Below are 21,926 nucleotides of genomic sequence, written 5' to 3' on the forward strand. Positions count from 1 at the left end.
TTTTTTTTTTTTAAAAAAAAAAAAAAAGCACATTCAAAACAGAAATGATAAGAATTCCATACCTTATAACTCTCCATAATGGGAAGATTTTGGGAGAGTTGATGTGACGTATCTCCCCACGGAAAATACATGTGGAATTCAACCAAGGAAGATATACCAAGTATTATATCACTATTTTAAGTACAATAATCCCTAGGATGGCTAGTTTTGAAGTGCAAATGTAGTCCACAAAACAACTTCTAGGAAGATTTATTTTGGGGGGAAGGAATGTATTTCATACTAAATACTATTCAAGTAACTGGGTTACTTACTACATCAAGAGCCAAGGTGTTCTGGTTAATATTCTGCTCACCTCTTAACTGAATCATCGTGTGAAGTAAATCTATCTAATCTGGGTCACAACTGACTGCAATTCTACGCATATTTCCAAGTAAGTCCCACTGAACCCAGGCCTTGCTCTAATGGAGGTTGTAAACTAGCAGGTCAGGGGAAAGGGTTCTGATAGCCTCCCCTTCCTGATGTTCTGGTTGTCTGTGTGGGTTTAAAAATTAAAAAAAACAACGGGCCAATCTTTCAATCAGCCTTAAGTGGCATGGCCCAAGCGCACCACCTCTGTTAGAATGAAGAACACTGATCCAAGTATACAGGCATAGAATGACGGGTCTCATAGGAAGCAGCAGCTCTTAACAATAACCGGATGGAAACCATTGTTTTCCTTTGAACAGACAGTATAATATTGTACAACCTGCAATGTAATGTAGACCTGAACTGTAAACTTTTCAAACACACTGTTGCGGGTGTGCCCTTTTCCTTTCCAAAAGGAATCTGTAAACCTAGGGGAGAGGCTGTCTCTGTTGTGAGTTCCCAGTTGCATTTCGAGAGCTGCTTTAAGCAACCGACCGTACGTGCTTTCAAAGGATGCTACATTCCCCTTTCCCCATGCAGCAAAGACTGGGGGCGTGGTGGGAAGAAGGGGAAGGTTTGCCACTGCAGTTGTTAGAAGCACCTCAGAGTCTGCCTCTATATTGGTGACAAAAAGATGACCATAGTGCATTTATTATGTATACTTCTGGACTACCTGCTGCCCAGATCTTCAGACACCAGTCAGTGCATACTAACAATTCTGAACATATCCTGTGTACCTTAAAAGCCAAAGCAAAAAGGAACGTTTCTGCAAAATGCATTCAGCTGGATCACTGACTCTGCAATAATGTGCAGTTTGTGAATAGTAAGGCATGCTCCGAGATAACAATGTTTTTTCCCCCTTTTCAAGTGGCACGTAAAGATACTGGAGTGGTCATTTAAGTGTATAAATATTGTAATACTGTGATGAGATCAAGTAAAGCCAGAAGCTGTACAACAGCAGTTCTAGAATTGCAGCTACTTCTAATTTGCAGATTTGCAAATTTAACTACGCTTATTTCTAATTCATCACATTGGCCCGTGCATTTCTGCATATAAGTATTAATCCATGTGCAGCAGTGTTTTACACAGAACCAGAAAGGAATGTTTACACCGTCTATTATCGCAGTCTTAAACAAAGGCAATAAACCTGACACCCTTTACTTCTCTCTTTAGAGCTAACCTAGTAGTAGCTTTCGGCTATAAGAGCAATATATATTTTGTAGGTCTGGTTCACTTGAGTTACCAGGAAGAGGCACTGGGGAAAGGGCATAATTGACAACACTGCATCATATAACTTCTACCTGAAAATTCAGTGTAATTATTCAAAAGATTTTCAGCATACAAGATAGCTGCTGATCTTCTGTGTTGTAGACACTTAAGTGTATTGCATGGAAATGTTCCAATGAATTCCTGCGATAGTCTGGAAAAAGCTTACATGGCCATTTGAAAAAGCAATGTCAGCATCAACACAAACTACCTACTCTGAAATTATGTATTTCAAACTCATTCTTGAATCCATGTGCTAATCACAATTACCGTTTTAAACTAAGGTGGCCTTTTTTGAGCATTTACAAAAGATGGCTTGGTTGATTAAATGCAAACCTGAGCAACTTATCAAAGTTATATTTCACCGAAAAATGTTGTGTGTTCATGACTGCCAAGTGCTACACTTTCAGGACTCCTAATACTTTAAGCTCCAGCTCTTTTCACGACCATAAGAACACTCTCTGAAGAAAGTGATATCTACCACAAAGGTTAAGCCGATTAAAGTAGTTTAACTTGCAAGAACTAAAAATACGAAGAAAACATTCAATGAATACACTATCCAACATTTCTCAGCTAACCAATGAAATTTCAACATCTGCCAACGCTACATGGAGCCCTATGACAACTGTGGTAATGGGCAAAGAAAAATGATTTGTATGTACTTTCTCAGAGCCACTGTTCAAAACCTTGTCATTTGCCCAAACAAAATAAAAAGAACACCACACTTTTCAATTGTCTCATGGGACACCGCCTGCTACTACCCCAATTTTATGGTATTCTTCTTCTAAAAGCAGTGTTTTAAAAGCATGCAGAGATTTTTGTTAGTGTTTAATACTGTGTCCAGAAGGAAGAGTTGTGGCACTAAAGCTAAGTCAACCTCATTTCAAAAAAGATAAGGTGTTTATTTCTCACCGATTTACTGAAATGTAAACAAGGAAAACCTTGGGATGGTACAATAGCATGAAGTCATGTGCTCCAAGTCAATGAAGCTCTGTTCACGGTTGTCGTTTGGGTACCAAGACAGCAACTTTGCCCCGCACGACCCAATTTCTTTTACTAAAGGCCTTGGGGCCCTTTTTCGTCAGGGTGTGTTTCCCTCTCATGATTTCCCCTCCCAAAATGCACCCTATTCTCATTAGGCAAACAATTATTTTAAAGGTATGACACGTGTTAGTTTTTGTTTGAGACAGCTAAATAGGTTGGACTTGATGTTATATAGATCCAACGTCTTTCCTTCATCCAAAGATGGCTCGAAGTTCTCCAGACGTTAAAGAATGCCGAAGAACAAGTAGTGACTCAACTTTCCTGCATTTCGACGGGTGCCTTGTAGCCTTGCTGCACGTGAATAACCTACCCTTTTGGTGCAGCTGTTCCTGTGGAAAGTTAATCGCAAAGACTTCACACAGATGCGCATTCAAACCAGTCCTCTTTAGCCAATTAACCTTTTCAATATTGATGGCTTTGCGAAGGGCCAGCAATACTCATTTGGAACGGTGCCATTTACGTTGCATTCAAAGAAAGAGAACATCGGAAACCAGATCCTGGCCCTCCTACTCTGTTGATAGGCTCTTGTATTCGCCAGCGTGTGGTAGTACAAAAATAGTCTGGTGGTGATGTAGAAGGCAATGAAGACATCTATGGAGTAATGTTCATGGGCTGCCAAAATGAAGAAAATCCCAAAGAGATTCAGCACCCAGGACAGTGTGTGCAAGAAATTCCAGCTTCTTGGCGTATCTAGGGAAAGAGAGAAGAGCATTCAAGCCATTCACAATTTATCAGGTTTTGTTATCATCATCATCATCATCATCATCATCATCATCATAATAATAATAATAATAATAATTTATTATTTATACCCCGCCCATCTGGCTGGGCCTCCCCAGCCACTCTGGGCGGCTTCCATAAAAACCAAAAATACAGTAAAATCACATGTTAAAAACTTCCCTGAACAGGGCTGCCTTAAGATGTCTTCTGAATGTTAGGTAGTTGTTTATCGCTTTGACATCTGCTGGAAGGGCGTTCCACAGGGCGGGCGCCACTACCGAGAAGGCCCTCTGCCTGGTTCCCTGTAGCTTTGCTTCTCGCAATGAGGGAACCACCAGAAGGCCCTTGGCGCTGGACCTCAGTGTCCGGGCAGAATGATGGGGGTGGAGACGCTCCTTCAGGTATACTGGACCGAGGCCGTTTGACAAAGGGGTGCCCTGGATTGACTGCCAACTAGGAGCAATTAGGAAGGTTAGCTATCATCTTCTGCAACTGTCAGCTTCCACATGGCTGCAGAGGGTAAGGGAAGAACAATGCCAGTCACCAGCCAGAGGACCAAGGACTGCTTCGAGGTTCTTCCTATTTCCTTCCATAAAGGGAACGACAGCATGGCCCTCACCAGGGATGGGCATTATCTGGTTTTCAACATTGTGATACATCCCCAGCGAAACATCACGATATACTGATGTATCGCAATGTCTGAAATAAGGATGGAGCTATGCAGAGGCATTGGCTGGCTTCCCGGTTTCCCCCACATTGGGATTTTTGCATAGCAAACACACACACACACACACACACACACACAAAATTCACAATATATAGACGGGTCAAAAATTATGAAACCAATGTCACAGTATGGATTTCAAACCGTTTTTGGACAATTTATTCCCAAGCCCTAGCCTTCACTGAACTGAAAAGGCCGTTTAATAACTTGCCTTCTTGTTACTTTGCATTCTTTAAGACATCTCCGCCGCAACACTTTCTTCCTCCACTCCTCTTTCCTAGTGTCTTTTAGATTCTAATATGGCCTTGTGTCTTTTCTTTGACTAGCTTACTTATTTGCTAGACGCTGAACGCAGTAAGTAAAAAATCCCCATCATCCTTTGTAACGATAAAACATTATTTTAATGTAACATCAGTACACAGATCATGAAGCCTGGTGAAACTGAAATTTGCTTTGCTTTCACTTTCTAAAAAGGAATGACAGATCTCTGAGCATTCATAGCCATAATAATCCAGTCAATCACAAAGCCCACTGCCAGTTAGGAAGCTTTTGTCCCCCACAAATGCCTGTCTTCCCTTCACTGAAACCTTCACCTGCTATGTAGGAAAATATTTCACAACATCAAGATGCAAAAAAAGGAGTGACATACTAGATTCATGATGCCATTTCAACGCTGTACTTACATTCGGTGACAAAGAAGTTGAGCATGGTTAGGACAACCGTATGGCCGCTGAACATGTAGTCTCCACAGGTATGTACTCCTGTTAGCGTCATGCCAAACCCACTCCAGATTGCAAAGGCTCGCTGAAGTTTTGCCCACACGTTGCCATACAACTAGAAACAGAAGCGTGCAAAACAAATAAATGAATAAGGAACACATCAAGAATACTTGAAACGATCTACCAACTTTAGAACAGCACTGAATTTGCCCCCAGTTCACATAGCATGGCTTCCATAGGTAACTGAAACACAGTTCATTTTGTTTGTTTGTACATTTCGTCTATTTACATCTACATTTAAAAATACACACCAAGCATTAAGTCTCCAGGATTTTCCCTACTTCCCACAAGGAAAGCACCAAGCTTTGACCGCCTTAGAGATATTCAGCCTAAAAATACATGTTCACATTTTGCCCCTGAATACATCATGCTCTAAACACACACATATATAATGTATCTTCAGAGTAACATATACTCAGGTTAGAAAGGACGTACTTTCAAAGACCTTGCTCTTTCAAACACTCTGTTCTATTTTCAAAATGAATACAGCTTTATCAATATTGAATGACTTAGCATTAACATAGCATTTTAAAGTGTTCAAAGTGCTCCATATACATTCTCTCAGTATTCTGTGCAACACCCTGCAGCGTAGGTCAGTATTATCTCTCACCATCTCCTTAGCTTGCTAAGAGCACTGAGTGAGTTTGTGGCTGAGAAGAGATTTATGATTGTGTGAGACCTTTGCAGAATACCACAAAACAGAATTGATTCAAGGCTGGAGTAGATAGCGTGGGATCAGTTCATTTCTCTACTTCCGTTAGTCCAGGAGGCAGGATGAGCTATGTAGCTTACTCTGTGTCTTTATGATGTAGTCGTCCCACTCAACTTATGCCACACAGTATTTCAGACTTCCCAAACCTGGTGCCTTCGAGATACTCTGGACTGCAACTCCCATAAGCCCCTGCTAGGATGGCCCATTGACAAGAATGACAGGAGTTGCAGTCCAACAGGCCGAAGGTACCAGGCCAAGACTGCACTAGAATTTGTTGCCTTAACATGTACTGTATTTTTCGCCCTATAGGACGCACTTTTTCTCCTCCAAAAATGAAGGAGAAATGTATGTGCATCCTATGGGGCGAATGCAGGCTTTCGCTGAAGCCTGTAGAGCAAGAGGGGTCAGTGCGCACCGACCCCTCTCGCTCTCCAGGTTTCAGGAAGCTATCCGCAAGCCTTGGGAGCCCGCAGGAGTTCCTGCCGGGCTCCCAAGGCTTGCGGACAGCAGCCTGCAGCCCGAAACCCAGGGAGCGCAGCAGAACGCGCCCCGGCCTTCGGGCAGATATCCACAAGCCTGGGGAGCCCGGCGGGAGTTCCCGCCGGGCTCCCCAGGCTTGCGGATAGCAGCCTGTTCTGGGGGCTGGGGTCGGGGGAAGCTCAGGCTTCCCCCGCCCCAGCCCCGCGCCTGGGGGGGGAAATAATTTTTTCCCCCTTTATTCCCCCCCCAAAAAACCTAGGTGCGCCCTATGGGTTGGTGCACCCTATAGGGCAATAAATACGGTAAATATTGAAAGTATTCCAGAGAACTCGTGTTGCCTAAATTGGCTAAAGAGAAAGGCACATTCTGGAACTTTATCAGGCTATTGCAGCAAGTTCGACAACCTGCTTTCAACATAGCAGGGCTGAATTTTGGGGAGGGACCCTAGTTTAGTGGTAGAGCACATCTTGCCTGCACGAGGCTCCACATTCAATCCATGCCAGCTCCAGTTAAAGGCGTCACGTAGTAGGCAATGTGAAAGAGCTTTGCTCAAGACCCTCTGCCTGTCCGAGTGGACAATATCAGGTGAGATGGACAAATAGCTACCATTTGGCATTTCTAATTTGTTTGTCCTAAGTTTACTTCTGTCTCAATGCTGTGGCCAATGCCAAAGTAAACCTCAGAATTTGGGATGGGCAAGTGGTTGCTTACCTTCCCAGAACACTGCAGATGTTGGCCTGGCACAGATAATGAGGTCACAAACATTGTAATGCAACGCAACAAGAACACTGTCCCCATAAGACTGCATAACCGTCGCAGAAGGATCGACCTAGAAACAAGCAGGAAACGTCTGAGTCTGGAGGGCTTGGATGCAAAGATGTTAACTTAAGGAAGTTCTGGGATGGAAAGTTTTCAGGTCCTTCCTCTGTCTCAGCAGCCCACCCAAACATGCTCAGGAATCCCCTCCCCTGCAATGACCCTCTAGAGAGATTTTCCAGAGATAAAACGGTAACCTTTACTTCGGAAAGCTTCCATAGCTTTTCTTAGGATTCAAGCTTTTGTTTTGACATGGCTCACATGTTACATTAAACCATGGCTTTAAAACATAAAATTTAATTGAAATGTGCTGGTTCATGCTACTGAAAAGTTCTCACTCCACTTAAAAACAAGCTGTGATTTAACGTGAGTGAGCAGGGTGCTAGCAAACACAGTTGGGAGGTGGTCTGCTATCTCTCTGCAGAGCAGTGCTAAGCACTACCAAAATACTTTGGGAATAAGCAACGTGCTACAGTTTGCTTCACAAGTCTGGCACCATTTTCTCATGCCACCAAACCACTTGCTCAACAGTTTTATGGGAGTGATGGAACCACTGTCCCCATTGTTGCACATCAACCTCTCAACATGTGGAGTAGCTGCCATGGATTCCACCTGCTACTTGTTTGCATGGTGTGGACTTTAGTATTCCCTCTTCATGAGGAATCAAGTCCCTTTCTATTTTTCTCCAGAACTGCAGCAACGACAGATACACACAAGATCTTCAAACAAGGTTGTCTGCAATTTCCAAAATAAAGGCAACTGAACTATACCTGTGTCTGTGAAGTAGAAGAACGAGCAGCCAGATGTAGCAGAGAACCACACCACATACTTCAGTCATGGCAAAAGCCCACGGTATCCTAGGAACACTAAAAATGGAGGAAAGAAAAATCAAGATGCTATGTGCCACTTTGACATGTGCAATTTCTGGGCAAAATAAATGCAGACGATGGGTAAGTAGGACCTTACCAACAAAACAAAACAAACCCATTTGATTTAAAACTGAAACTATCGTTTATGTCCCTAAACGCTCAGCATAATTTCTAGCATAGCTGATTGGTTTCAAACCAACTTGGCATTTGCAAGAAAGATCACGTTTTTCTGCACTTTAGTATCTTACCCTTCTTAAGCTTTGCTTTACTGCTCTAAAACTGGGGGAAGTGAAGCAGCAAGAAGCAAAACAGCTGAACCATTTGCTGAAACTTCTGCAGCCTTAAAATCAACGGGTTAAATTGGCTCTGTTGAAACAAACAGATTTTTGGAACTTGATCACTAGACAAAGCAGAGGCTTGTTCTAGTAATCTTAAAAGTGCAAAGGCACCCTTGTTCTATCCTACCCAAGAGGGGGCCCCGCCTTGGGAGACAGCCGGCCTCCGCAGCGCTGGGGAAGGGGAAGAAAGGGAGGGAGAAACCTCGCCTGACACCATAAATTCACACCATGCATCTACAAAAAGAGAAAGTCTGCAAGTAATATCTGGCAGTTCCAATTTCCATGTCTGCATCCTAAGCATAATCACTCTCTTCAACAGGAGAATAACAATAAATGCCAGGTAATTCGATTCAATGCTCTTTTGCCAAATTACAAAATCAAAATTTCCATACATTTTAATGGAGCAGCTACCTAAGCTTGCCTGCTCCTGAAAGCTATGTTTTCCACAGTTATATCTGAATACTGTTTACTAGGGCTAAAGATGCTTTATCACACAATCAAATCTGCTTTCTTTTCTGAACTTCAGTGCTTTCCTGCAAGATCTTTTCTTCTCTAAGCTGAGTATACATTTTCCTTGTACTATTATGGCCCATTTCTTCTGCACATTTACTTCTCTACACGCTCCCTTCTTGTCCTTCACATTTTGTCCACCATTTAATGAATGTATTTCATGCCTGTTTCTTCATTTAACAGCAGTTCAACGCTGGACCATCACCAGCTCATTCTACCACTCAATCATCCTCTTATTTTACAAATTGATAACCTTCCCTTTCAATGCACATACTTGCAGGGAGGCTAAGAATGCATACAACAAATAAGAAAATCAAGAGGACAAGTATCTAAAAAGAGCTGAATAGTAATGTGGATTTTCCAAGGAAGATGAATATTATGCTGATGTGAACAAGGTAATTTACATTGGAAATGTTCCATTCACACCAGAAATTTTTTGATGCCCTAGAAAGTGATCCAATCCAACATACAGTATTTTACTTCCATTCAGAAAAAAGCTAAGCTTTGAAACAGCTAAGCTTGTTCAATATTGTATTTGTCATTGACATTCATTCATTTTTATGAATATAATTACTAAACGGAACATCACTGGGTCCAACTAACAGGACCACTAAACAGAAAGTCACCGGTAGCACAAAACTAGAATCAAGTTCTGAACTCTGAGAAGACAAGGAAGTTTTTGCCTGGTATCAGAAGGAGATAAATAGCACCAGGCAAAGCTCCCAGGGAGAACACTCCACAAGCGGGATGCCAAAACTGAGGAGGCTCTGCCCTCAGATACCACCTCCTTACCACCCACGGCTAGGGCATCCAGACAAGAGCAGCCAAACTTGACATCTGCATGGGCAGTCACACACAGAAACAAGTAACCCTTCAAATATCCGGATCCCAAGCCATGTCAAAGATAAGCATGAGCACTCTGAATTGTGTGCAGAAACAGAACAGGAGCCTGTGAAGCACCCTTGTTCCACTTTAAGCAGCCAATTCCAATTAGCAGTTCCCAATCAGCCTTCAAAGGCAGCCCCGCATGTAATGTGTTATGGCAGCTTACTCTGGAGGTCACCAGAGCATGGATAACTTTGGCCAGGCTCTGGAGAAGTGTGCGTGACACAAAGTGGGGAGGGGGCTCACTTAACACTTTCGGCAGTGGGGTGCTCCCCCCACTTCTCCCAGTTCCTTCCTCTCAAGCTTTCTGCCTTCTGCTAGCAGGATGAAATCAAATAAAGAGTGAAGCTTATTGTCCTTCAGCCACATAGGACTTAGGAAGAGCAGGTACAACTACTTACCTAGATAAAATCTACAGCCTTTCAATACTGGTAAATTGACAACAAAAAGGTTTTTTTAAGACAACACCCAGATAAGGACTGTGCATTCTAGAAAAGCTTTAAGATAAAACCCAAGCAACGTGGTGACTGTGGGCTGTAAAAGAACACTTAATTTTTCAAACACTGCCAGTAAACATTTCAAAATGCTCTTAACTGTCCTTTCCGTAAAAATTGCTTTTTAAAAAGCACAGAATGGAACAGATACCAATGCATCACTGAAAACATCCTCCGATCACAAAAAGGAACATTGCAAAGGAATGAGAGCCAAGAGATAAGTTTAACACCTAAAATCTGAGCTACTGATGACCTAATCTGCAATAATAGCTCCTCTTCTATTCAGCCACTTGCCCTCTTGTTATCCCATCTACTATTCAGCAAATGGTTTAGGCTTTTTTGCTGGCCGATGAAGTCTATGTGTTAACCTTTTAGCCTTGTTTTCAAGTGCTTCTGCAATCACTGCCCACAACCCATACTTCTTAGAGACAGAATATGTGCACTCCAACACCACAACAATATGCAATTGCTTCAGTCGAAGCTATTCTGCAGTCACATGCCTTTGCTGCTAAAAGGGTAATAACAAAGGCCAGTCACTAAGACGACTATTGTAATCGTCTGACCTTGTTTTCCTGATTACTGTTCCTACTCTGAATCCTTCCTTGGTGCCCTGATGACAGTAATTCTATTCTAAAACAATATCTAGCATTCAATAGTTTCTCTTTTTGCTCCCTGCAGGGATTTTTTTTTAAAAGCAGTTCTTAAAACAAACAATGCCTGCATTTAGTATCAAATTTTGTAAATGTTACATTTCTTGACCGAAAGTCAATAATAATGCGCCGTGTCTACAGAAAGGACAATTTCACCCCAACCACCAGTTAAGAGGACCAAGGACTGTTGCTGACAGATTGCATTCTTCCCTCCCAGCAGGAAAATGCATAAGATTTCCCAGCAGCTCTTGAGATCACTGCTGTAGGGCAGCTCAGTGTTTTGGAGGCATTTATAAAATTGTTTTGGAAAACTCCACTTTCTTCTTCTTGCGGTGTAATCTTAAAATGGACGGTGGTTTGTTTGTTTCAGACAAGCCACGCATGATGAGACAGAAATAAAGCAAGGGCAAACTTTGGTTTATTTGTTGCTTACCTTTCATGGCTTCTCTGAAACAAGCCAACAAATCATGCTATGGGTTCAGGTGAAACAATAAACCATAGTACAGCTTCAGTGACTGGGTCTGAGTCTGGAGGGTGTTGTGGGTGCAAGGCCAATGCATGTTCTCATTTAATTAAACCATTCTTTTAAGATGAACTGTGGCTTATCATGATGTGCCAATCAGGCCACAGACAGTTATGTCATGCATCATGGCTAGTCACTGCATTCTCAAAGAACTGGGGACAAGTCCACTATGAGCCTCTGAATCCAGGGAGAGGAAAAGCAGTGCAGATGTTGTGATCTAGCCATTTCCCATATTTCATGGATTTGCGTAGACCTTGAGGTATTTTCACAAAACAGTGGGAAAGAGCTGGTCAATGAATTCCCCAAAGGTGGTGGGGGTTGCCATAAAGGTGCTGACAGCACATACTTTCATGAAAAAGAAAAAAAAACCTAGGAGAATTATTTTATAAATTCTTATTTTGCAAAATAAAGATATATTTTTTAAAAAATTAAGAATGGGAAGACACAAGATCTACCCACCAGGGAGGAATGGCAGATGAAGCTGATGGACTACATGGAACTGGCGGAAATGACTGGCAGAATCCGAGACCAGGGAAAAGAGTCGGTGGAAGAAGATTGGAAAAAAATCAAAGTATATTTACAAAAATATAGTAAAATTAATGAATGTTAGAAGGATGCTGGAATGAAGTTACATGGTTTTAGCAGAAATGTTATAAAGAATAAAGTAAAAATGGATTGTTAACGGGCCAAAGTGTAAAATTTAAAGTCAGATTGGGTTAAGGTAAATTATAGAACAAAAATTGAGAAAGATGGAAAGAATTTGCTGAAATAGTAAATTGAACTAGAATACAAAAAGGGAGGTGTGAGAAGGTCGAGGAAATAAGTAAATGAAAGGTAAAGTTATGAAATATTGGATGTGTTTTAATGTTGTTGGTTTTTTTTTTCTCTTTTTGCTGTTTTGTTTATGTTTTTTTTCTTTATTTTAGATGTACTGTAATGTATGTCTGTTAATTTTTATTGGGTTTTCTTTTTATGTTTTTTGTAATTTTAAAATGCTTAATAAACATCTCTTTAAAAAAAAATTAAGAATGGGAGAAGCAACACGAAATTCTGCAAAACACCTAGTTTGGCCTCAACAGTTTAGCAATTCTGATTTTTAGCACTTTTTCCTAAGCAGGTTAAAGCACTTACCTGTCTAGGAATATGTCTGGTAGTGGTGGGTATGTCTGCATGTCAGGAACTCTCTCGTGCACGATAACCATGACAAATGATGTGAAGCCAAACACAATAAAAACATATATACAACTCAAAGCTGTCTTCCAATACTCTGGGTTCAGTCTTCGCGTAGGATGTTTGTTTTTTCCATTTGCATACTGATCAGGGTTCAAATCGGCAACAGGCTCACAGTCATCACAATCCCGTTGAACCTCGCCATTGCAAAACCAGTCTGTTCCTTGAAGGGAGCCAATCACAGGCGACAGGGAACCAATGGGACTATCACTGTTATAACCAAGCTCTTCCAAAACTTCAATGTGGTGCTTCTGTAACTTGCGAATTGACAACATGAGCCGCTTGATATCACCTAGAACCTTGATTTCCAGAGGAGGAGACCTCAAGTCGTATTCAGTCAGCGTCAGTAATGTAATTCCATCTAATCTGTGCTTGTCACACAAAATGTCCACATACTCACAGAAGCCTTCTTCCTTCAGCCATTTGGCTACATGCCTGGTAGACCAACGCTGAATGCAAAGCTGGCTGTTGCCTTCCATCTTCTCTACCTGCCAAAAATCAGATGTTTTAAAGACCGAGAAGACAGTGCCCACATCATTATAGCACCAAGTTCTCAATGTTCTGGGATATAACTTTCAAATGTACTTCAGACAGACTTTCCTACGAAGTAACAAAATTACATTGTATTCAGCTGCGCATGTATACCCTTTTCAGATTTAATTTTTACAGCCCAGAGACCTAGTGCTTCCCAACTGGTGACTAGACTCTCTGCTTGGGAAGGACAAACTGTATTCCAAATCAATGTACTCGCCTACAAAAGCATTTTTTCTGGCCTGTCCAGCCACCCACACCTTTTTTAACAATGGGTGGCATACTGATGACGTGGAAGAACTGTACTTCCCTGACTCCCACTTGAAAGGAACTTTCCCGGCCAATTAGTCACAGGACAATTATTACTCATCTTGAGCAAGTAGTTATTTCTGAAACAGATATATTACGTAAAAGTGTCAAACTCAACTCATTCTGATCCCTGGCTTCACTGAGGAAGTTGACCATGTGAGGCAATGCAGGCCATTAAAAAGAGATGTGCCCTTTCCTCACTATGGAGGAACGGCACGTCTCCAACTAGGAGGTCCTCTGCTGTGCCGTGTTTTGCCTTTCCAGACAGCATCTCTTTCTTTCTTTTCTACCCACCCCATCTCTAATAGTTCTGTAGTATTACTATTGCTATTATTATTAATTAGAAAATTTGTATAGGCTTCATCTGAAGATCACAGGATGGGTCACAACAGAAAAATAGAAAATTAGAACACAAAATACATAAGAAAAAAGCAAAAACAAGAAAAAGCGTCAAAAGAATTGGAAAGCCATGGTGGTAGGATAGAAAACTAAGCGCAGCCATTTCTGAGATAGCGCAAGCCTGTGTATACCCTGATTCTGGCTTCAGTGTTTGTTAACTATTAGGAAAATACGTGCCATTTTTACAGCAACGTCTCCAAGTCAGTGTTAGAAATTTAGATACGAAAGCCAGGCACTAAATGGCACTTTGAACCTAGGTTATGGGAGCAACAACGGAATGTCCAGGCGCATTTTTTTTAATAACAATAAAATGAAAAAGCTGAAAATGAATGAATTGCAGTGAAAATATTATGTTCATTTTTCACGAGGTCTAGTCCTTCTCCTGCCCACCCCCCAATATTCTTAAGAGGGTCTCTTCTCCAGTCTTCAGAGAGTAGCTGGAAGTGGGGAGGCAGAAAAAAGGTCCTCCTTTCCTTCCACTCTGCAGTTTTAATCTGAAATCTTAGGTGAAGTACTGCGCCCAGAGCTCAGAAACTGCTCACGCTAATGAAATTCCCTGTTGCAAAATGCGCCTGGAATAATGGGAGTTTTGAACACTGCTCTAAGTTCAAGAGAATGAACTTTCATGGGCAGCACCAGCGTAAGGTCTGTTTCTTTTTTAGTGTGGATGATCTGCATGTGGAAACTTGTCCCTGCAGTGACAATAAACTGCCATGAAAACTTAGATGGTGCTAAGGGCAGGACAGAAATCTGTAGATTCTTACTTAAGAAACTTACTTACTTACTTAAAAGAACAATTACAACAAAACAAAAACTCCACAATCTCAAGCCTTCAGAAGATCACTTGCACATTCATGTAAAGGTAAAAAAAGCCAAAGGACCACTGGACAGTTAAGTCCAGTCAAAGGCTACTATGGGGAGCAGCGCTCATCTTGCTTCAGGAGGAGGTAGCCGGCGTTTGTCCGCAGACAGCTTTCCGGGTCATGTGGCCAGCATGAGTAAACTGCTTCTGGCGCAACAGGACACTGTGACGAGTGCCAGAGTGCACAGAAACACTGTTTACCTTCCCACCGCAGCTGTACCTGTTTATCTACTCACACTGGTATGCTTTTGAACTGCTGACAGGAGCTGGGACACAGCAACAGGAGCTCACTCTGTCGGGCAGATTCAATACATTCGTGTTTCACTTAATCAAGAATCTATTTGTCATTTTCTACTGACATTGCAAATTGAGTTTCAACATTTTCTTGCCTGAACACAGAGAAAACTGATTGTAAAAATACAGTGGTACCTCAGGTTACAAACACTTTGGGTTACAAACTCCGCTAACCCGGAAGTAGTACCTCGGGTTGCGAACTTTGCCCCGGGATGAGAACGGAAATTGACCGCCGGCGGCAGCGGGAGACCCCGTTAGTGAAAGAACACTTCAGGTTAAGAATGGTTTCAGGTTAAGAACAGACCTCCGGAACCAATTACGTTCATAACCGGAGGTACCACTGTATCCTAATCCTTACGTCAACCAAAGCAGACAAAAGGTTCAGAGAAAAATAAAATACAGACTCACCAGAAGATTATTCTCAAGATTTTTCAGAAAAAATCAGAAGACAGATACCTAAAGGGTTGACCAAAGAAATGCTCTTGATGCTCAAATGCTTCAATTAGGACTCCTTTAGAAGAGATGTCAGACAACAGATTCTTTGCTTGGCAAAGCAGGAAAAAGAGCACCATCCTTCAATTTTCACACAGTATGAGTCACTCACAATGCTGATCAAGCATACATACGCTCATACATCAAAGGTCACATGTGATAAGTCTTGTACTTGGGAGTAAGTCCACCGTGAATTCCAAACATTGGAAAGGTGGGAGGGTCAAATGACTTAAGAAATCATGCTCTCTCAATAGACTTCCCAGATAATTTTTCATCAGTAGCTCTATACCAGGGCTTTGCTGTTTAATTTTTACCCTACATTTCTACAAGTACATGCACCCAAAGCATATTACAAATCTTGTTTAGGGAACGGCTAACAAATATTTCATCCTGTTCCAGAGGAAACAAACACAACAGTATGTCAATCTGTACTGTAAACCAGAGACATTACAATAAACGAGGGAAACTCCTGCTCTTAGGCCCATGAGCAGTTGCAAACAGTGTTAGAAACCGAGATATGAAAGCTAGGAGCTAAATGGCACCTTAAGTCTAGGTTATGGGCGCAGAAATAGAATGTCTAGGCACGCTTTTTTAATAAGAATACAAAGCTGAAAATGAATGAACGGCAGCTAAAATATTATGTTCATTTTTCACATGGTCTAGTCCTTCCCACCCCCAATATTCTTAAGAGGGTCTGTTCTCCAGTCTTCAGAGTGTAGCTGGAAGTGGGGAGGCAGAAAAAAGGTCCTCCTTTCCCTCCGCTGCAGTTTTAATTAGAAATCATAGGCGCAGTACTGCGCCCAGAGTTCAGAAACTGCTCACGCTAGTGAAATTCCCCGTCACAAAATGCGCCAAAACAAGGGGAGCTTTGAACACTGGTTGCAAACCAGAGAAACATGGGAAACACATGTGACCAAGCCTACACCATAGCCTGCTCTACTGACTGCAACAGAATGCTTCTTCTAAGCCTAATTTCAGTGAGGGAAAAGGACTCTGTGGATGCCAGGGAAGCACTCTGCAGGTAGGTGTGGACCTGCTGAAACCATGTTGGTGACACTTGCAAACAAGTTTTACTTGCTGGGTTCTACAAAGGGTTAAGCCAGTACCTCAAAGTAGAACCAACTACATCTAGACAGACATCAGAAGAAACACTGTGGTATTCATATTGGCTACTTAGATAAATACCACGGCTTTTTCAAATAAATTTTCTGGGGAGTAGGCATCCTGCCCTGCTATTTCAAGCAATACATGGCCCACCTTTCCCAAAATGATCTTCATAACTACACTTGACACAAAGCACAGGAGCAAAGAGACAAATCAGAAGAAAAAAAAGCCAAAGGAAGACAGGCACAAATGTTTTCTACTTATCATGTATTGTGAGTTTTAGCTCCTGTAAAGGTATGTGATGCCCCAGCTCTCAGACAGAAGAAACTGCAAACAGTTCCAAAGAATTTTTATCGCGTTTTGGTTTCTAATAATTAAAACTGGATTACAGTATCAGAGACAGTATCTACCAAGCTTAGTCATCATGTGGGACTAATCACGTCTAGCAGTAAGGCTACCAATTATAATCATTTCAAATATGCAGTAGACATGTAACAGCTACAACCCAGGAAAGGTTCCTTCCAAAATGCTTCTTGTTTCCAGTTCATCCAGTACACTTCCTGAAATTCCAACCCCGTGCCTGACTAAAAATCAGTATGTAAATTGGTTCTACAACTAGAAAGTTTAGCCAACTACAGCAAAGTACAAAGACTCATTAATATATATACACTGCCAGAACATATAAAGAGCTGGACTAGAGTTATGGAAGGAATAAATACCCCTACTTTTACAAAATACAGAAGGGATGTGAGTACTGAGAGACCACCCACCCAAGTTATTACACTGGGTCTGGTTCTTAAATAACTGTCATAGCCACTTGCTATTCACATTCTAAGCAAGACGGAATAATTTATGCAACACCTACTGTATTAAGTTAACTGCACCTATATAAGAATTTCAACCAACTCTGTAACAACTGCACTGATATATGTCGGTGGCAACCTATGGCTTTTAACCTTATTCAGCATGGTCCAGGCCATTTGCAATGGGTACATGACTGCTGCTTTGGGTATTTTGCTTGTCTACTTATTTAAATTTCTTTTATTAACAGTGATGTTACAAGGCTAGCTTTGTTTTAATAAGATAGATATAAATAACACAAATTATACCTGAATTTCCAGGTCAGTTAAAAAGTACATACTGTGCTATAAAACTGGATTGTGTGTCTTCACTGGCTGGTTACACTGATCATTCTTTTATATTTAGTTACCAAGATATCCAATCCGACATGGCTTTCAAGAGAAAGAAGATATTGAGCCTCCTGCAGAGGGAGAGCTTGCCAATATACTGTAGAAAGAGAGCATGTTCACACCTGAAGCTAAATTTCAAAACTTTTCACATCCAGCTGATAAAAAAGTGGGAATGCTGCACAATACACAGAAATCCTTGGCAGGGAAACAAAGCTTGATTCCTCCAATATCTCAAAGTTAATGATACTATTTGATTTCTCACACCCGTTTGAAGCAGTAATATGCCAACTCTAGATAGCTGAATTACTCCCATGACCTTATATTAACAGAGGACCACCATTTAACAAGCAAAATAACAGCAAGCAAGTTGAAGGATTAAGAAAAATTAAGGGCCAGGTCAAACAAAAGACACGACAAGTTAATGTCCATAATAAATGTCTACTTGGGTATACAGTATATGAAAAGCCACTTGTCCAAATGTACATAAATGTTTGTGTGTTTCATAGAGTATGTCATTTTCATGCAGTTCACTAACCAATGCTACTCCATACTCCAAGTATGTAGAAGCTTCCATACTACTTTGCCTTCCTGGTCCTCACGACAAGTGCCAATGTGTTTACTTACTCCAGGAAGAAACATTAGCGCAGACACACATATTTCAATGAAAATTGATCTTAGAACTGCTGACTGTTGTAATGACAATCTAAGTTTACATTCTAAATGTTAAATGTTTTACGAGTGTGAATGAGTGGCATAATGCAATCTATACGTTACCAAAGAATGTGATATTGATAAGCAGCAACATCCTCAATACATTCCCCTACTCTACAAAGGGAAAAAACCAAAAACCAACTTTTAAGTAATAGCTGTGCTTTAATCATCAGCGTCCTACAGATCTACTGAATAATATATGGCAATGATTCACAGGCTGAATCAGCTCAACAGAAAGGCAGATATACACTAGACTAGAGCAAGCAGAACTGCATGGTCTTTCCTCATTTCACACAGCAGGAAAAAGCTGGGAATGCCTCCTCGATTCTCTGCTAAGCAAGCTGCCAGAAGTTTTCCTTACATTGGCACCAGCCTTGCAGGAAATCTGAAGAGAGGAATAAAGGTTAACTCAGCAAACCTGAAGAACAAACTACAACAGTTCCAAGTAATGCAAAAGGCATCTAAAGGAAATTTATAGAAAGACCTACATTGGCTCCCAGTACGTTTCCGAGCACAATTCAAAGTGCTGGTGTTGACCTTTAAACGGGCTTTAAACAGCCTCGGCCCAGTATACCTGAAGGAGCGTCTCCACCCCCATCGTTCTGCCCGGACGCTGAGGTCCAGCACCGAGGGCCTTCTGGCGGTTCCCTCATTGCGAGAAGCAAAGCTACAGGGAACCAGGCAGAGGGCCTTCTCGGTAGTGGCGCCCGCCCTGTGGAACGCCCTCCCATCAGATGTCAAAGCGATAAGAAACTACCTGACATTCAGAAGACATCTTAAGGCAGCCCTGTTCAGGGAAGTTTTTAATCTGTGATATTTTAGTGTATTTTTGGTTTCTATGGAAGCCGCCCAGAGTGGCTGGGGAACAAATAATAAATTATTATTGTTGTTGTTGTTGTTGTAGTAACCCAAAGCTTCTGTCAGGGACGCGGGTGGCGCTGTGGGTTAAACCACAGAGCCTAGGACTTGCCGATCAAATGGTCGGCAGTTCAAATCCCGCAACGGGTTGAGCTCCCATTGCTCGGTCCCAGCTCCTGCCAACCTAGCAGTTAGAAAGCACGTCAAAGTGCAAGTAGATAAATAGGTACCGCTCCGGCGGGAAGGTAAACGGCGTTTCCGTGCGCTGCTCTGGTTCGCCAGAAGCGGCTTAGTCATGCTGGCCACATGACCCGGAAGCTGTACGCCGGCTCCCTCGGCCAATAAAGCGAGATGAGCGCTGCAACCCCAGAGTCGGTCACGACTGGACCTAATGGTCAGGAGTCCCTTTACCTTTAAAGCTTCTGTCACCTGTTTGGTAGACACACAACAACGTAACTTGGAAAAATACATGCTTACTTTTCAAGTAATTCTAGAGTGTTCCCCAGCACATAAAATATACAAACTCAGAAAGCTAACAAAGTTATTGGAAAGGCATTTACTAGTATTGCTACTAAAACATTACTGGGCATCAATAAAAACAAAAAAACAGATGTGACACCAACTAAAGCAGTATGGATATGATCTTGCAATTTGATCTCTCCTGCAGGAATGAGATATGAAGAATGAGGGGGAAATGGTTTCCCCCTTTTTTTTAATGGGGAAAAATTACATTGAGGAAAAGTAGAAACACTTTTACACAATACTTTATCTCTCCTAATGAAAAGTGGAATACTTGCAAGATCAACTTGTGCAGTGAAGTATAATGCACATATTGTTCCATAAACTCTCACATTAGTTAGGAGTTGTCCCAGGACACAGCAAGACTTCTTTACAGAGAAGATGGCAGGACTCACCTGCAGGCTGCAGCCGCGTTATTCTAATTATTTTAAAGCCCTTTCACCACCTCCCTTTACAGCAGCCTGAGAACACAGAACAAAAGCTTTTACAGCTTATGAAAATACTCCAATAAGCTACAATATTGATTGCTGGCACTACTAGCAGCTCTCCTCCCATGCCAAATAGTAGCTGGAAGGCAATTTTCCTCTAGAGCCTGGTTTAAAGCAAAAGGGTAAAACCCCTTCATATTCTCTGCCACCCCAACTCTGATTGCCTCTGCAACTGCATACTGCAGTTTAAAAGATTCCTGCAACATGAAGTTTGTCCCAAACCTACTAAACTTCAAATACCAATACAGTACATGCTGTTGTAGAGTACAAAATGCAACAGCTAGAGCACATGTTGTGAAACAGCATGTTGAACATTTAAGTTTGGGTAGGTAGAAGATCACATCAACCTGGCAGCCCTGGAAAGGCTGCTTTCCAGAGAGGACAGGGCTCTTCAGCGAGCAATTTAAAGCTGCGCCTTCTGCAAATTTTTTTTATGAAAAACAACCCTGCTGGATTAGACTTTTAAAGCTTGGGGTGGGGTTTTTTTGGGGGGGGGGGTTGTGTTATTGGGTTATTGTTGTTGCTTTGTTTCCAATTATGCATTCTGTGGTTTTATATTCTGATTTTATTATGTGAACCGCCCCGAGACCTCCGGGTATAGGGCGGTATATAAATTCAACAAATGAAAATAAATAAATAAAAATAATAAAGTGTCATCCGGCCTACCCATCTTGTGTCCGGAATACCCCAGGAAGCTCACAAGCAGGGCAGAGATAACCACCCCCACCAAGTGCTGGAGCAGGGCTGTTTTGCACCCCTAAACTAGCCTATTTTGCAGCCTTAGAGCAGGCTACTTTGCACTCTTAGACCAGGCCGTTTTGCACCCTTAAACGATGTTATTTTGATTGATTCTACTTCCATGCCACTTTTTATTCAAATCCCAAAGCGGCTTACAAATATAAGATAAAAATAACATAAAGTAACTTCACGAATACTGTACAGCATAAATGGTATAGAATACTTAACAAATCAGTGGTAAAACAACTCCAAACCCCAAATAAAACAACTACCATCTATGTTAACAATATTAACAAAACAACTAAAAAAATAAGCTAGCAGGCTAATTTGAACCCTGAGACCAGGCTACTTTGCACCCTTTGGCTATTTTGCCCCCTTAGGCAAGGCTACCTATTTAATAATAATTAAATTTCTAACTTCGTTTTTCAAAATCATATATCTTGCAGAAACGATAGCACCCTTCAAAATATAAAATTCTTCGAAACGGGAAAGCCCGCGCCCCGACAGCTAGAACCCGCCACCCCCCTTTCTTCGGCTCCCTCGGGAGAAGCAGCAGCTGAGCCTGCGAAGGGTAGACTGCTCCCGGCTGTGGAAGCTCCCTTCGGCTCCACACAGCAGCCGTTGCTAAAGGCAGAGCCGGCCGACCGGCCAGCCAGCCAACGAACGAAACCCGCCTCCGCCGCCTCCCCTTCTTCACACACACCCCTCAGAAGCCGAAACTCCCCTCGCAAGCGCCTTGGCGGCGGGGCCGAGCCAGCCGGAACCTACCCGCTCCCTCCTCGCCGGGCGACGCGGCCCCGCTACGTGTCGGCAGGGAGAGGCCGAGGGCTTCGCTGCTGCTTCTTCTGCCGCCGCCGGTGCGCCTTCGCCATGGCACGGAGGGGTCGCCGCTGGGACTGAGGCGGCTGGGAGGCTGCGGCGGCAGCGACGGCGGAGCAGCTCGACCCTGCCAGGCAACCGACCCACCCACTCACCAACCGGGCGCG

General features: G+C 42.3%; 1 protein-coding gene across 2 annotated transcripts; it reads right to left on the reverse strand.

Annotated features, from left to right (window-relative positions):
- Nucleotides 1–24: 24 nt before the first annotated feature.
- SAMD8 (sterile alpha motif domain containing 8) lies at nucleotides 25–21,926 on the reverse strand. 2 transcript variants are annotated; one of them, XM_077930641.1, is made up of 6 exons: nucleotides 21,705–21,926; nucleotides 12,347–12,929; nucleotides 7,717–7,812; nucleotides 6,842–6,959; nucleotides 4,843–4,993; nucleotides 25–3,405 (listed from the first exon to the last, which is right to left on the reverse strand). In XM_077930641.1, the coding sequence occupies exons 2-6, from the start codon at nucleotides 12,922–12,924 to the stop codon at nucleotides 3,101–3,103; spliced, it is 1,248 nt and encodes a 415-aa protein (XP_077786767.1). In that variant the 5' UTR covers nucleotides 12,925–12,929; nucleotides 21,705–21,926; the 3' UTR covers nucleotides 25–3,100. The 2 variants fall into 2 exon arrangements, with proteins under 2 accessions (XP_077786767.1, XP_077786768.1); XM_077930642.1 differs by having other exon boundaries at nucleotides 21,709–21,908.

Source organism: Podarcis muralis, chromosome 6 (assembly GCF_964188315.1).
Source record: "Podarcis muralis chromosome 6, rPodMur119.hap1.1, whole genome shotgun sequence".
NCBI classification, from domain to species: Eukaryota; Metazoa; Chordata; class Lepidosauria; order Squamata; family Lacertidae; genus Podarcis; species Podarcis muralis.

Coding starts and splice junctions, on each gene's coding strand:
- SAMD8 (XM_077930641.1), bottom strand. CDS start 12,924: ATGGAAGGCAACAGCCAGCTTTGCATTCAGCGTTGGTCTACCAGGCAT. Junction 4,994..6,841: donor ATCTGCAGTGTTCTGGGAAG/GTAAGCAACCAC, acceptor TTCTGTTTCTAG/TTGTATGGCAACGTGTGGGC. Junction 3,406..4,842: donor CAACTTCTTTGTCACCGAAT/GTAAGTACAGCG, acceptor CTCTTTCCCTAG/ATACGCCAAGAAGCTGGAAT.